The sequence below is a fragment of the Sinohyriopsis cumingii genome, chromosome 3, assembly GCF_028554795.1.
Source record: "Sinohyriopsis cumingii isolate HCF-2022 chromosome 3, ASM2855479v2, whole genome shotgun sequence".
NCBI lineage: Eukaryota > Metazoa > Mollusca > Bivalvia > Unionida > Unionidae > Sinohyriopsis > Sinohyriopsis cumingii.
The window spans coordinates 96126983-96144918 of NC_142963.1; the positions used below are offsets into that span (position 1 = coordinate 96126983).

The window sequence follows — 17936 nt, forward strand, 5'->3', positions numbered from 1 at the left end:
TTCAAAAGTCTTAGAGATAAATCAGAAGTCCATGGATTGGTTAAGTAATTCGGAACGCCATGGCTGAATCATGCTTACGACTACGCAAATTTGCAAGCTGTGCGTATTTACAGACCGATATAAAACCTGTTTACCCTGATTTAGTTCAACATTTTGTACTAATTTATTTCTCTATTGGCGTCACGAGTGCGGTTCATTGATTGAAACGTCCTATTCCTCGCTTGTTTGTCTCTCTGAGAAAGAAAACATAAAAGCCACATTCATTCCTGTCAACATCACATTATTAAGCATGACGTTCTTCCAAACACATCATCTTGCTATACTAATTTATGCACTGTATGCCGTTAGTCGCTAAAAGGTGCACAAGTACGTTAGCATCGGTTGGTTGCAAGTCTTCAAGAACAATTGATATGGCTTTCTTTGAAAGCACGTTGAGTACTTCTAAACATCATTCACATTCCTCAACGAAGTTTGAACAGCAGAAAGAAACCATAACATAGTTTAGCCAATCCAAGAATCGATACCTAAGCCAATGAAAAATCCAATCCATATTGAAATCTTGTGGAAATGGGATTTCTAGAAGGAGTGCTTATTCGTTGGCTTCAATGATGTTATCCAAATACAGCAGCCAGGTAAATCATAATTACGAAGAAGAGAAGAGAAGTGTGGCTTGACCACACCCAAAATTCTATCTCAAGAAGAAAACCAAGAAGCAGATTGCAAATACTAAGACTTGCCCCCAGTGAACGGAACTGCCTCTCTGACATTCATGTACTCACCGAACCAACGACCTGTAGTCACACCAGCATATGTTGCAGTGTTCTTGTCTCCGCCATTATTGATGATGCCAGCAAAATCTGATTGAAGACAAGTGTTTCCCAATATGCTAAAGACACCTTGTTCATGAATACACGTTTCTAAAGTGACTCCTCTTCCTCCTTGGTCTTTCTGTTTTTGCTGCTAAGACTCTTGCTTCTGCAGAAAGTTGCACAGCATAATAAACAAGCTCAAGACAGAACAGGGCTGTTACAAAGTTTACTGGATTTGTCCAAAAAAGATCTTGCACGATTTAATCCATTGCCCACTCGTTGTCTCGTTGTCCAGTGTCCAGAGTCAAACTGTTACTACGTCCCGACAACAAAATGAACACGATTCCCAGTATAAAAGATGTTTAGACTTGCGGTACCTCAGTTCTCTAAACAAGATGTCCTCCACCAAGGGATCACACAAACACCGTCGTCGTCCAAATATTCTTAAGAACAAGTACCAAATGCTATTCTTTCTTGTGTACACAAGCAATGGGATATATTGTCGGTGCTTACCAAAAAGCGAATACACCGATGTGAAAACAAATACTTATGAGAATGTTGCTTGAACTTATTGAAAATAATCATTCCCTGAAAGAAGATACAGAAAGAGTGAAAAAAAAATAGCCAGACAAATATAGTGCTCGTTCAAGGAGGTGGATTTTCCCCCCGATTCTGACAGCTCCGTTGTTAGTCACAGTGGCTGATCCAGTGTTAGGAGCAACAGTTTGTCCCCTTTGAGGACGAGTCTCGAGGTGAAAGTAAAGAGGACAGTACCTTCTGCGAGGACATCAATATGTATGGCTTCACTTTATAAACACATTACTTACTATCAAAAGCCTCTTTTCACGGAGACGATACACTTACAGCAAGAGTTAGAATCGTTGATAGATCGATCAGACTTGTCCGAAACGGAAAAAATCGCAACGGCACGGTCATCAATTAGGCACGGGCATTTATTGCAACAGCTTTGACTGTTTCTCCAGAACGATTTAGGCATATCAGCTAAACCTAATCTCAATCTTGCACATACTGCTGACAATGGAGGAATTTAAAATTGTATCTGTCTTGTAGACAAAGCCAAGCTCGAAAATTATACGTCTCCACATTGTACGATAGTGGTTGCCAGAACATTGACGTACATGTTACATAAATCCACATGACTTATATTTCCAAGAAGTCAGACCAGCGTACCAGGAAACGAACATCAGTGGCATTTGGCTTGTGTTTCCAACATGGCTTCGTACAATCTAGGGAAAAAATATTTGTTTCGTGTGATAAACTTCCTTCCATAATTGACTGAGGCAGTCCTTGTTACTTTCAAAACAGGCTTAGAGCTTTGCAAATTATCTTGAAACAAAATGGGTGGCACTGAACTTAATAATTTTAGAACGAATCGAGAAAAAAATGACATTCATTTATCACAGCATAAAATTATTACTCCACAGCGAATTTTCTGTGGAACTTTTTAAAGAACCTTGAATGAATATACGTGGAATTGTTTTCCATACCATCATACTCTCAGTACCACGTCTTGTGAAAATTTTAAAATCAGTCATATCTGCCCGGTATTGGATGTGCATTAGAACAAGTGACTCATCGAAACGAAGACACAAAAGAAAGTGATCATAGCGATTATTCTCCTCTAAATTTGGTGTTAAAGACAGAGTAATGGGTTCACAATGGAAAAATAAAACTCACTTTTGACAAAGGATATTTATCCATCTGGTCCACATAAGTGTTTCGCATGACAGGAAATATTAGGGGACGTCACCTGGTGTAAATTAAATTTATTATAAATAGTTTCTTGCTCAAGAGGATGATCTTATTTATTTGTATGTAGAGGCTTTAAGCAGGGACGTCATTTAAATTTTTTCGGGGGATGGGGAAATTTGATTGGGGAGGGGGCAAAACTTGACGGGCTTGTTAATTTTCCTATATAGGCTACAGCAATTTTACAGCACATGCAAATTCGGGTGGGGGGAATGTCCCCTGCCCCCCACCCCAAAATGACGTTCCTGGCTTTACGGTTACATAATAACTTCCACGCGTGTCACAGGGTATGTCTCATATCGTCAGACAAAACTACTAATGAAGGTAACACTTATTTCAACATAAGGGAACTATTGTACAGAGTTGGATCCATGTAAATTGCATAGATTTACATTCACTTTCTAACGGTGCAATATAAATAACTGAATTTCTGATTCACTGACAAACAATACAATGCTGTTGGACATTTCTGCGCACCTAAGGTTTCCGTCACTAATATTGAAACAAAACGCATACCGAATTCGACCGATTGACGAAAATAAAATACTGCAATGCTTACCATTTGAAAAGAGCCAATTGTCATCAGAATATTCTGTTAAAAATATTATTAATTTTGGACACACCGGATACCACCTCTGTTATTTTGTGACTCGCGATATCGGCCTTGTTTGTTTGTTTATTAATCGGGCTACGGAAATGAAATAAATTACTTAGGGCTGTTTCTGTCAGCATTTCGGTCTAGTAATTAGGTCAGGTTTATAGTTGGTTTTACAAAATTCAGCGTAACAATGGCAATAAATGGTAAGAGATATTACGCAAACTAAACTGATCGTGTAAATTTTTTTTAGTAAAGTTCAGCATTTTATAAAAAAAAATAAGCTTAAGAGAACCGGCAAAGAATAGGATGTAATGTGTTTACAACTTTTCGTTTATGGGGAAAAAATTACTAAATAATTTAGAAACAGAATATACGCCGATGAATTTCTTGAGAATCCCTTTCTAGCGGCAAGTTGACATGTTGTACAGTAGACGATAAAACTACGTGTGGGACAAGTCTTGCAAAATTGGAAACTCGGATTAAAATGCAGTACTTTTTAAGGTATATACTTCCATCTTTAATGTAATGTATTTATTTTATGATTCTAAAAATACATAGTAAATATGATTTTCTTGGTTACAAGTTCTAGAAGGTCATGGAGTGGGTCCTCATGTTGACATTTAGAAACCACATTTCATATATAATTAGGGTAAAAATTGGGATAGTTTTTGTACAGTTTATGAATATCACTTCCTTAATATAAGGACGATCGTTCTTTCTTGATGCAAATTGGATATTCGACTAAAAACAAAACGTGAATCAATGTTTACAGGCATGTCGTAATGTTGCGCAGAATTACTCGGCTCTCACAACTGGCCGACATGGTTTTATATTAAAACAGTTTCAGTAACAGATCGACGATATGTAATTAAGTTGCATGTTAAAGATCGACGATATGTAATTGAGTTGCATGTTACAGATCGACGATATGTAATTAAGTTGCATGTTAAAGATCGACAATATGTAATTAAGTTGCAAGTTAATAAACATGTAATCCTTACGGTACTATACACTATGGCAATGCAACCTATATACACCGCAAATAAAATACTGTAATGACATTCGTATTTAAGAAAGTTTTCCTAGAGAACTTAAGTAATGAACACATTGGGCTAAATACTTTTTATCATAAAATGATAGTGATACAAAATTAAGAAGATTAACCGAGAGAAAATGTAAATATATTGACTATTAGAATGTTTATTATTATTATTATTATTATTATTATTATTATTATTATTATTCAAATACAACTCCATGAAAGTCTTATTACAAACAGAATACAAAAACGAACGTTTAGAAGGACAGGAGCAACATGCAGAACTTTATCACTAACAAAGTATTAATACGATATCTAAATCTATTCTGCCTTACATTTTTGTTAGTTCTGTCTTTGCTTTTTTAATTTATTATATATCATTTCAGGTTTTCCTGCATTCCAGCTGACTAACTTAAACGGTAATATAAATTTCATTTAGTTATTTTTAATACAGAAAATAAAGCCGAACAAGTTCGTAGTTCGTACAACGATGACAAAGATAGCGATAAGATGGTTAGGTTGAAAGGTACATGTTGTGCCTGCTATTATTGTAATAAAGTTCAATTAAATTTAATCAAGTTCAATTAAAATGTATACATATGAATCTATTTGCTTTTTTTTTGGGGGGGGGATAAAATAATCCTAACTGGATGCTAACCAACTGATTTTAATTTGATAAATGTTTACACCGAATTTACAGTCCTGAAATAATGTAAAGATAACGATTGCCCCCAAAAATCTATATTATAAAGAAATATCCCTTCACACTTTTCTCTTGGGTCATTTGTTCTGGATAGTCTGGATAAGAACAACTGAAACAGCACACAAAAAAAATTGGCAAAAGTTCGGCTTTGAAACTTTAAGAGTTTAATCTGATATTGCGATATTCCCCACCAAAAAAAACTTGCTGTTCAAGTATACAAAAATACAGATGAAATTGGTGTACATTTTCCAGGTTTGAGATATTCGGAATTCATAAAATGGTAAAATACCAGTGTTTTCAAAACCTTCCAGCTACTAAAATTTACTCGCCAGTTCTTTAATCACTAATGTATATCTTTCATGCATCCACGCCTTATATATTTCACTATTTGTCTATTTTTAAAAATATTTTTTTAATTTTAATTTTATAGGCCAATGTAAAAAACAACTAGTTTTATATTAGCCCCAGCATTATCTCACCTGATGGAATATATAAACCCTCCTTCATATGCTTTAATTCTGATACATCCTTATTAATAGGATCACGTGTTTTCGTGCTTTAATTTTTAGGCAAATTTTATGTACACCTGTGTCCGAAGTAAAAAATTTAAAATGACGCAAACGCAATTCAGACTCAAATTTAAAACTTTGTTGTAAATAGGTACGCAATACTTTGTAGGATTTCCTAAATCTTAGAAGTCCAATAGTCTATGCTGTTCCAATTTGGAAAATACTAATGACGTTAAATAATATCGAAAGACTGACTGTCATTGAGGTCTTGAGTAGGAGTTGAATTTATATGTTCAAATGGTTACGTGGCTCTGTAGCATTGTCTTACCTGGTTGAAACGTCTTCGATCAAAATAAGTACTTTACACAATGCACCCCACTTTATGTCATGAAAATAATACTTTCTTTGCTATTTAATTTTATAAACGTGTTTTGTAGGAACTTCAGCATTTAATTTGAGTACGCATTTGAATTAAGAACTTTATATATATGTCCAAACAATGTTTACTTTTTCGAATTAACTTTTAGCTTCGTCATTCATTTTGATAGCAGATAGTATGATACAATGATGCTTAGGAAGAAAGCAACATTTATGAATATTTATTTTTAAAGGAAACAAGAATGGAGCTGCGGTACCTCGGTTGGTATTGCGTGATGCTCATAAGCTAAGGCTTGCATGTTGGATCCATGCCCCCTCCCCCTGCCACATCCCACTACCGATCCAGTCCGGTCGGCTTCTTCCTTGCATCCTTGGGAAAGGCACGTTGCTCACATTTTCTCAGCATAATATAATCAGTAATACTTTAAAAGTGTTGATAAAAACACCAAACCAACAGAACAATGGGAAACAGGGGATGGGATTATATACGATGATGGGGTGTATGTGGTGAGGACGTTCGTGCGTTCCTTTATTATGGCTTGAAAGGCATATTTAATACATTATTGCTATATCATGAGGAATGAAAGCAAGCTAAGTGCCTTTCTCAAGGACACGTCGTGGCAGCCGACCAGGGTAGGTTTGGTCGGGGTATTGAACCCACGACCTTTGGAACAAGAGTTCAACACTCTACCACCTAAGCTAGCTTGGCTCTTTACGTTGATGGATAAACGCGATACGTGCCTTATGGACGTAAAATGTGAAATTATTATATGAAAATGAATAAACGCGACACATGCCTCATGGATAGTAATTGTTGAATTATCATATGAAATGAATGAATGCGATACGTACCTTATGGACGATAAATGTTGAATTATCATAATAAATGAAGAAATACAATAAGTGTCTATTGGACGGTAAATGTTGAATTCTTATGTGAAATGAATAAATGTGATACGGGCCTTATGAACTGTAAATGTTGAATTATCACGTGAAATGAATAAATTCGATAATTTCCTTTTGGACCGTAAATGTTGCATGATTAGCAGCAGGGACGGTGAACCCTACAACTTTTGGAGCAAGTCTTCTTTGAAAATAAAGCTTCCTACGAAAAAATATAAATACAAGGTCAATAACGCAAAAACCGAAGCCTCTAACTAACCGAGATTTTCTCCAATTGTGTTAGCTCATTTTGTTACTTTATTTTGACGTTGTTGTTTTAAATGTTTTATGTGTGTTCGTTTACCAACTCGGACACTCAATTTTTGTCGTCACTCTCCCTGTTGCTGTCTCTTAACCGAAAATTTCATCAAGACCTACATGATATCGCGACCGAGGATCACGTAAATTTATCGTGATAAATCCCTGTGGGGTAGCTTGCGCACGTGAAAAGAAGTTGGTGGACTTAATCATATCCATATCCCATGATCACCAAGTCTGATGAACGTTTCGCAGAGCATGTGTATCGATTCCATTAAACACAACTAAAATATTGCAGTTATCTCTGACCATTTTATGTATTTGTGTATATCGCTGAGTGGCATAAATCACGTCTGTGTTTTTGTACCTGCCTCGAGAAAGTATCCGAGCTGGATTTGATTGTTTGTCCAGCAGCACCTCATCATATACTACGAGATTATTAATAAATCCATCGAGGTTATCTACAAATGGGGTTTCATCAATATCGGTTATAAAATCAATAATATTATTACCATCCTCGTCCAAAAAGTTTGCATATTCATTAAAATCCTTAAGCATATCGTAACATCGCTGATCATCTACAAATGATGCAACTAAATATAACTTATCCCACTTGAGACATCGCATTATCAGATTAACAAACAATTGCGTCTTACCAGACCCAGATGGACCTATGATAATTGCTCTGATAGAATTTGGTATCGCTGGATGATGCTTGACTGGCTCTTGCTTTCGTGTATTTGAGAAATCAGTTATATCCATGTTGTACAAATATAACAAATAATATGGATTTATATTGTGTTCGATGCAGATCACCCACCCCAACACGTGGATTAGCAACAATAAAAACACAAAATAAAAAACGTGCGCTTAGAGGCAAGTTTGTAAAATGTGGTACAAAAAATACAAATTTATCCCCGGACACAAAGTGTCTGGCGGTGATATTGCTGCTTTACTGGGAAAATTACCAGAAGCTCCATGGGATAAGTAGCCAGGAGAAAAACATCATCCTGGATATAATTATTGTGGTCCTGGAACCAGACTTGATATCCGACTTGAGGAACAAGACCAAACAAGACCCCGAGAGTATCCAGTATCCAATAAATGCGATTGATCAAAAAGCATGTCATGTTCATGATGTCGCGTATAAAAATAAGGATTTACAACAACGACATATTGCAGATGTGAAGCTGATTCACTCGTTTAATTCCATAAAAAAAAAAAATCTCTCAGAGAAAAACTTGCTAGCTTCCTAGTAAAATCCGCGATGAAAGGTAAACAAGTATTAGGGGCCGATAATTAATGACACGATTATTATTATTATGGAATCGATTTATTATAACCCAAAAGGATATCATAGGGGTAGATAAGCGATTAGTAAACTTACTGATGCAGAAAATGTCACACTTTCTGTTGCTGCAACTTGGTTAGCACGACAGGCAATATGCCAAATTTTATCTACCAGCACCAAAAAAATTTCAGTACGCACATTTTGATGTCAGCACTTCCAACGAAGTTCATCAGGCACATATTTTGTTTTTCCGCATGATACCATTAAAATTCCGAGACATCAATCGCGCACATACAAGTACGCGTTGACTGTAGTCGACGTTGCAAGTAGATATAAAGAAGCAGAACCACTATCAACTAAAACAGCAACTGAAGTTGTATCTGCGTTTGAACGATTTTATCAACGTGGTGGAATACGATGGACACGGTTGCTACATATTGATCCTGGTAAGGAATTTCTTGGCGTAGTATCATCTCTGATGAAAAAAAACAACGTCAAAATCAGACGAGGACATACCGTAATTCATCGCGATCAGGCAAGTGTTGAACGCTTTAAATGAACACTTGCTGGGCGGTTATTTAGATATCAGTATGCGAAAGAAATAATTCAAAACTACATGAAATATTTTTATGAACATGGTGAACTTGAAGGGGGTAAAAAAGAGCAACTGATCCTATTTGCAGTGTGACGACACATGAAACAGCCGGTGTGGTAAGATCCACGGGTAGACCTGCAATCTACAGACTAGATTCAACGGCGCATCAGCGTGGATTTGAACGCGACCATTGTACGCGACCAATTCAAGTAATGCCTGAAGACACAATTAGCACCGCATTCACTTTTTTGAACTGGCTCCTTGACGTCGATTACATTCAAGACAAGTCAGCATCCCATTTTTACGTGTGTGACAAAGACTACTGTTAATTCTATCTATGGTAAACTGTCTTGGATTAATATTTGAATATTGCCACAACATTACTGTGTTACAGCACGCACAATGATTATTATGTCGTTGTTTCAGTGTCATGATATATTCAGCACCGAGATCAAAGTCGCGCTTTTTTTGTCACTGCTTATAACTAGCCAATTTTTTTCTTATTACATCGCCACCATTGTTAGCAGTTTGATTATTATTTTCTGTGAAGTCTATCATAATCCTCCACAGCTGAATCATTCTTCTGACCCGAGACACTGCGAGATAAACTAAATGTGACCATTCAATACGATCATCAACAATCCAAACATTAGTATCCGAGATAGTTAATCGTTGTGACGATTGAATCTTTATAGCATATCCTAGAGTCCACTGAGCTTTGTCCATAGTTAACGCGCTCTCAACAACACTCACAGGAGCTTTTTTTTTTTGTTGTTGTTGTAGGGTTTAACGCCATTTTTCAGCACACGATAGGCTATACATGGCGGCCAGTATTAATGGTGGAGGAAGAACCCTGGAAAAGCCCGGAAAGAACCACCGACCCACGAGAAGCTACTGGCAAGCTTTCTCACATACCCACATTGCTCACAGGAGCTAAAACAATATCATTTAACACAATATTTTGTTAATACATCAACCTGGAATTTTAACGTCGATATTTTGCCGTCAAGTATCTGCTGGGCGATACCGCAATGGTACAGGAAGATTTTAAAACTTTACTGTATATAACATAAATAATTGTTGTTGAAGTGTATCACGAACTATCATTCTACTTGCAACTATCAAATTAGCAGGACACCACATATTCCAAAAATCATTCATAGGAGTTTCTGGAATTACTTCATTCATTATTTCACACTGTATTTTATCTGGCTGGCTGCAGTCTGATTAACTTTTTAAACTATTTCAGTGTCTCATCAATAGCTCTATGATCATCAGTTATCTCCTCATAATAATCGACGTACCTTTTCAGCCATTCATGTGGGGTTGATCCAACAAAATGCGGTGGTTGACCATGATCACAGCACATGATAATAGCTGTATTTTTGTAAATAGCCAGTTTTAAAATATTTTTAATGTTTTCAGCGGCACTGTGCATATTTTCGTCCCAGATACTAATCTTTGGAATATATTTCTCACCCATTCGTTCAGGAGTCCATGTATATCCCTTCCATTGGAAGAAGCTGTGATAAGTATGAGATTAAACTCCTCATTCCTTCATTTCTCGGGCGAGTCTATATGTGGGTGTCAAAAGAACCATATCGAAATTTCGAAATAATTCAATCACACGTGTTGTTTTACCAGAACTTCCAGACCCATTGAGATAAAAGTCTTATGTCTGGTCACACGATCATATACAGATAGTTCTGATGACAATCCTGATATTTGATTAATTTTATAATAAATAGCCTTGATTTCAAGTCGGCAGATTTAAAATAACTAAGTATCTTTACTCGTTTTATTCTCCATTTGCCCCATGATGCATCAGCGCCAATAGGTAGTTGTTCTAGCAATCCTGTATTTTTTATTTTGATATAAAATGAATATGTGGCTACTCTAACAGCGGTATCAGGAAATCTGTTTATTATCGATAATAAGTTTGTGGAAACCAACGCAAGCATCGAAAATCTTAAATGAGTAAACTGCGGTGACTCACCATCATTGTAACTTACAATTGTACATATTTTAGTTCCATCCGATAAGTTAACATTACTTTGATTTATAAATGTGTTTCTCTCCGTTGTATCAGCAATTATAAAATCGAGTTCAGCATCGTCTATAATTAATCTTGTACAATGTCGTTTATGATCATATGATCCTCCTTGCGTAAATTTACCAATTATTTTTCTGCCAACATCTTTCGCGAGTTTATTCTCAAAATCAGTTATATCAGGATTTTCATTATCAGAATATTTCTTTTGTTGTGGTAACTAAACTTGTTTCTGCGGATGATATGATATAATTGCTTCACCTACAACCAACGATGTTAATATCTTTACATCAAGCATATATCATAATAAAATATTGGAACCCAATGTTTTTCTGAAAAATGTTTTCCAAACCAAACAGCAACAATCATATGAAGGTTTTACGGTGCAAATTCGAATGAATCAATGCATGCAAATCCAGTTAAGTCAGAATCTGGTAAGTGTCCGTGTATTGCAACTCTGGTCATCTCGTGTGTTGGATGTCCAAATCTATTAAAGTATTTAGAACATTCTCCCATTCCAAGTAAACTTCCAAGATAACATGCAAACATATCAGTTGACATAATATCCCTATAATCGTATTTAGTATTTCATGATCCGCCGTGCCCGTATTTGATACAACTGCGTTGGACGTCTTCAAGAAATTCCAACCGTGTTTGTTTCCGTGAATTTTTCTTCTGAGCAAAATGAGCAGCAAGAGACGGAACGGTAAAACAATTATTCAGTAATTGTTCAGCATCATTGGTATATTTCGATGCAAGATTATTCATTTGTTCATGAAGAGATTCTGTACGATAAATATCTCCATTAGGTCATACATATTGATCATAGTTTCCATCATCGGAACTTTGAAACAGCCACACGGATACAGGATCACTTTTGCTGATATTTCTGATAAAATTAAACATACCACCGTCATAAAATTTAACAGTTCTATTTTGTGGAAATATTGTTATTACCGAAGTCTCCGCGTGAGCGTTGTGATCAATGATCTCTATCGAAGCTCCATGTTTTATATTTCGATTCGTACAAAATCTCTTCGGTTAATGTCTTCAACATTATTGGAAATCTACTTTTTTTTTTCACTTCACCAACATCGTTCATAGACGCTCCGGTATCTTTAACTGTTTCTGCCCACTCATTTTGTTTACACCGTAAATCCGTATCTACGTGTTGCGTTTGTGAAATGTTCTGTAACTCGTTCAGCAACACATTTTAGCCTTGACAGTTTCATCGTTTTGAGATCATCAACGCTAGATTTATCATTTAGCGATATATCGCATAAACAACTGCAGTCACGGGATACGCTCATAATATGGTTTGTCAATACCAGCCAACATTCCTGGTTTGGAATTTTTTTTTAATGGAACAATATTTCCAGTGTGATGTAATCGAACAGGGTCACGTTTGTCACGGATAATCGAAGTATCGTCTTCATCCGCAATAAACTTTATTATAAAATCTATATTTGATTGTCGTGATAATTAATAATCGTCGCTGCTCGTTGGTCACTCATTGTAGCATTGACGCGACGTTTATCAACGTTGTGGATAATTCTAAATATTGACCACAAACGATCCGCGCCAGCGTCGCCTAATTCTTTTCAGGCGCCACGGATACTTTCAATCTTAGTTTTATTCATCGGATCAACCAGAGCTCGCCTCGGCAAGTCAGGGGATATTCTGTCAAGATCAAATCTGGCTTTAGAGGGGTTAATCGAAGATAGTTATTCAAACTTCTCCATATTATAATTAAAGCAAATATATATATATATATATATATATATATATATATATATATATATATATATATATATATATATATATATATATATATATATATATATATATATATATATATATATATATATATATATATATATATATATATATATATATATTAAAGCAAAGAACAAATGTACATGGCTAATGGTTGGCTTTACAACTCCTTTTAATCGGTCTTGTATAAACGAATTATGTGGATATGACACACAAAGCGTACAAAGAGGGAGTCCTAAACCGAAACCGTGTTTAAAATGTAGCAAAGGAGTTAGAGGAGAAACGCAGTTGTGTGGGCAATGTGGTGGTAAAAATACAGTCAGCTGAAACGATATTATGATAACAAAATAACTCCGACAAAGACAACATCACTGACATAATCAGGAGAATAAGAAACGTCGAAAACTGCCTCGCCAGATTTTCAAAAAGTTCTTTAGACAAATAACATTTTTTATATAAATGGAGCAAGATAAATTTGTGAAACATCCCATCATCAATAAGTATGATCCATCTCGAGATGATGTAATCAGGAACTGTTGATTAAAAAAAAAAACGAGTCGGTTCTGTCATTAATACTGGTTATCTTAGATTTACTGTTTGAAAAAATATCTGTCACAGATTTGTCTACGAGTCTTTCCATGGACTAATAAAAAAAGTCTTGTGCTTGATCATATTAATTCAGATCCAAAGGATAATTCTTTGTCAAATTTACGAGCTGTTAGACAAAGTCAAAATTGTAAATTTGAAAATACCGGCGGTAGTAATAATCACGGAAAATCTGTTATATCTATGAACGTGGAGACTGGTGAAGAAATAATTTTTCAATCAATGAATGCAGCTGGAAAATATTTTATATTTGCATGCCTTCAATACAAAGCATCGCGGATACAATATACAAATCAACTTTTCGAAGAAATACAAAGAAAAATAACATTTTAGTTTTACACGCAAGAATTGTAAAGGAAGATAACTCTGTCAAACAAAGCTCTCTCTGGTGGAGTAGTTAAGCAGTTGCTCCTCTTGAATGACTGCCGCGATAATTATTTCTTGTCTTCGTAACTGTTATATTCAGTAACTTAACTGTCTGTGTGGCAATTATCTGTCAGTGGAGCAGCGTAATTTGTAACGGTGTAAATTAGTAGAAGGATATTTACACCTTTTAACTTTGTCCCAGATAAATCAGAAAAACAAGAATCATATCGGTATTGTGCTGATCCAAGTAAGAATTACACAGACCATTTTGTTGTAGTTGTCTGGAAAGACTAAGGGATATAACTCAGACCAGGCTGTATCAAGGATGAGTAGAAAGATTAAATAATTATCTTACTTGTATTGTATCACTACTTTCACTGTAAACAACAGCTAAACAAAGTGAAAGTAGTAGCGGATTGTGAAAATGAAAGTAACTGTAACAGATAAACGAAAGTGAAAATCCTTGACAGAATCGATGACGAAGTCCTTGACGAAGTCAGTGAGGGAATAATTCATTTCTGACTATAGTAAAAAGAAAGAAATATTTTTATTCTGATAATAATATTTATTCAGAATCAGATTATAATATTTTAAGCTGACCAAATTCAGTGCCAGAATGTGCATGATTCAGAATTTCATCTCTATCACACACAATCGTAATCATATGTTGTCGCTGCAGCTCATTTAACTGTCCATGCGTCAACAAAAATTCTTCATCGCTGTATTAATCAATAATTACATTAACACTAAATTTGTCCGTGTGTGGAAGTGTCAATATTGTTCTGACGGCACTTTCGAGTATCTCTTTGTTGTATAAAAAACCTCTCGCGTTTTGGTGCATATATAATACTCCTTGATTAAATCAAGAAACAATTGTTTGTAGCGTTTTTAAAACCCCAACTTCGACTCCGAAACAGATTTGATAAAATCCTCTACGATCTCACATACAGATTTATATTCAGAATGTTATTTCCCAAATTAAGCAAGTGTCCGGACTGGTCAGTAAGCTTAAAATGTATCCGTGACAATAGCGGATTATGACATCGCACATAAACTGCATTAACGGGTTCTAACACAATAGAAAATCCAGGGAGTGTTTGAGGTGTAAATGTATATAAAATGTATCCTTGCTGTGCCTGACTGGATTTTTCAAGATCTACTTGATACCTGCCATCAGTTGCATCACATACAAGATTGACTGCGATTGTAGATGTTATGCTAACAACACCTGGTAAGATATGGCGACCTCCACATTATTGATATTTATTCAAGACACCTGTAGTACAACACGGGGTGCCTTTTTCTTCCGGTTCCACCAAAAATGTTACCTCATTGTTTTGATCTATTGCTGCCAACAAGCCCTGGAAAACCACTGTGGGACAGTCAGCATTGGGGGGCGTAACATCACCAACCTCCGCTTTGCAGACGACATTGATGGTCTGGCAGGCAGTGAAGACGAGCTAGCCACCTTAGTGAAGAACCTGGATGAAACATCTACCAGATCTGACATGGAGGTAAGCGCTGAGAAGACAAAACTGATGACAAATAGTGGCAAACAAATCTCAGCCAAGATTAAAGTCAGAGGACATGAACTGGAAACAGTGAGCCAGTTCAAATATCTTGGTTCCATAATCACTGAAGAGGGATCAAGAGCAGCACAAACAATGTCAGCTATGTCAAAGATAAGACCCATGTGGAGAGACAAGAATATCTGTCTGAAAACTAAAATCAGACTATTGCGAGCTCTAGTCATCTCAGTCTTTTTGTACTCATGTGAGGCATGGACCCTGACAGCAGAATTACAACGAAGAATCCAGTCACTTGAAATGAGATGCTACAGAACCATCCTTGGCATCTCTTACATGGACCACATCACAAATGAAGAAGTGCGTAACACTATCAGGCGCGAAGTAGGCCAATACGAGGACCTCCTCACTACCGTCAAAAAGAGAAAGCTGAAATGGTATGGCCATGTCACTAGAGCCAACAGTCTATCCACAACAGTCCTGCAGGGCAGCGTCCAGAGTGGCAGAAGGAGAGGTAGACAGAGAAAAAATTGGACTGACAACATCACAGAATGGCCAGGAAAAGTTTTGCGGAGACACAGGCATTGGCACATGATCGAGACAAGTGGAGGGAACTGGTCAGATGTTCTGCAGCACAGTGCCTCAACGACCACACTAGGTCATGAGACTGATGATGATGATCAATACACAAGAATTATATATATATATATATATATATATATATATATATATATATATATATATATATATATATATATATATATATATATATATATATATATATATATATATATATTCTTCTTAAACTTTGGCATATCTTCCATGTTGCCGCTCCAATATATGGTTGCGTGACTACCAAAATTTGTGGGCAGGACACACCCATCTATATGTTCCAAAAATAATGAAATGACGCCGCAACCATAAATCTTTGTTCAGATCCACCCATATACATATACACACACACATATATTTTTATTATTGTTATTATTATTATTTCTACTTCACTATTATTACTCCTACCACCAAAACGACTACCAACGACAATGATTACTTAAAACAAGAAAGGGTCTCTTAGAGTGTTTTCTTATTTACAATAAATAAATGCAAACGCTAATTCATTTCAGCAATTGTATTGCCTTAGTTTCCTTAGAAAAGGAAGTGAGGTATGACTAAAGGTCATCCAGACTTATAGAGGTTTTTGTGTCTCTTGCAATCATTAATTAAGACATAAAGCAGCACAAATCATTCGTTTCACAGATTAATTATAACGATTAATGCATAAGGATGGTAATATATTAAAAACAGATACAAGAGAGAGAGAGAGAGAGAGATGACATTATTGTCAGAAACGCTCTGCTTTATCGTTGTAACAAACCCCAATTTCTTTTTGTACGATATTCTGTGAGAAAAAGGGAAGAAGAATCATTCCTATAGAAACTTGACGCTATTAGCGATCGGAGAATAAGACGACTATTCAACAGTTAAGTCGCTATGAATCGTACACCGTATCTCGCTAGAAAGTTTGTGACAGTTACATCTACTACGCGTTGTGTCCTCAACTCGTACACCGTATATCGGTAGAAAGTGTGTGACAGCTGTTACACTGGTCAACAGTGAAATCATTACTGACTTGAAAAGGCCCTAATCTGTAGTATTTTGGTGTGCCGAACACGAATATAACCGTGAAAAATTTGTATTGGCTCTCGTTTTGAAGATATTCATATACCTCATTTTCTATGTTTCACTGTGTAAATTTCTCCAGTAGGACTGCAGCAACATCCGGAATAATGATGTAACATTGCATAATACCATCATGCTCACATCATCCACAGTTGATTGCATCATTTTCTGATGCAATGCAATACTAATGCCATGCGGCTGCTGAAGTAAGTTGACGTCAGCAGTGTACTATACATGTGTAGGCCTATTATACTAATGCCAGGCGGCTGCTGAAGCTGACGTAAGCAGTGTACTATATAAAGCCCAATCAGATAGGTTCAGCATTTAAAATATTTTAGACGTTGTGCGAGACAGTTCAAGCTACTGTTACATAAAACTTACTATTTTATCCATTTACGTACAATAAAGAACAGTAATGCCTCGAAAGTGTGTTAATACCGCGGACAATTTTTGCTATATTTGTGGGGAAGTGACATTTGCCAACCAGAAGAAAAGTATCAATTCTCAAGTGAAGAAGGCATATCATCTTTACTTCGGATGCAAGGTTGGTGACCAAGACAAGCCTTGGGCTCCGCATATATGCTGTGCTACATGTACAACACAGCTTTCACAGTGGTTGAATTGCAAAAGGTCATCAATGCCGTTTGCAGTCCCAATGGTGTGTAGAGAGCCAAGCAACCACCTAAATGACTGTTACTTCTGCTTGGTTCCTCCTCTTTCCAGCGGAATAACGAAGCGAAAGAAGTCGAGAATAGTCTACCCAAACATTCCGTCTGCATTGAGACCAGTTCCACATGGTGAGGGACTTCCTATTCCAGAACCTCCAGCAGAATATTCTCTTGATTCATCTGACGAAGACAAAGGTGAGTCGACCTGTTCTTCTCCTGGTCCATCAGCATGCAGTGATCCAGATTTTCACTGTGGTGCATCATCAACCCCACACAGAATAACACAGGAAGAACTAAATGACCTGATTCGTGATTTGGACTTATCAAAGAACAAGGCAGAATTGCTAGGATCAAGACTCCAACAATGGAATC

At 36.3% G+C, this 17936-nt stretch overlaps 1 protein-coding gene across 1 annotated transcript in view; it reads left to right on the forward strand.

Annotated features, from left to right (window-relative positions):
- Positions 1-17936, forward strand: part of LOC149803332 (uncharacterized) — a 59306-nt gene that overhangs the window by 23842 nt on the left and 17528 nt on the right. Inside the window, exon 4 of the mRNA XM_089953035.1 lies at positions 4603-4635. Coding sequence (XP_089809161.1) covers positions 4603-4635 — 33 coding nt within the window. The remainder of the gene's footprint in view (positions 1-4602; positions 4636-17936) is intronic.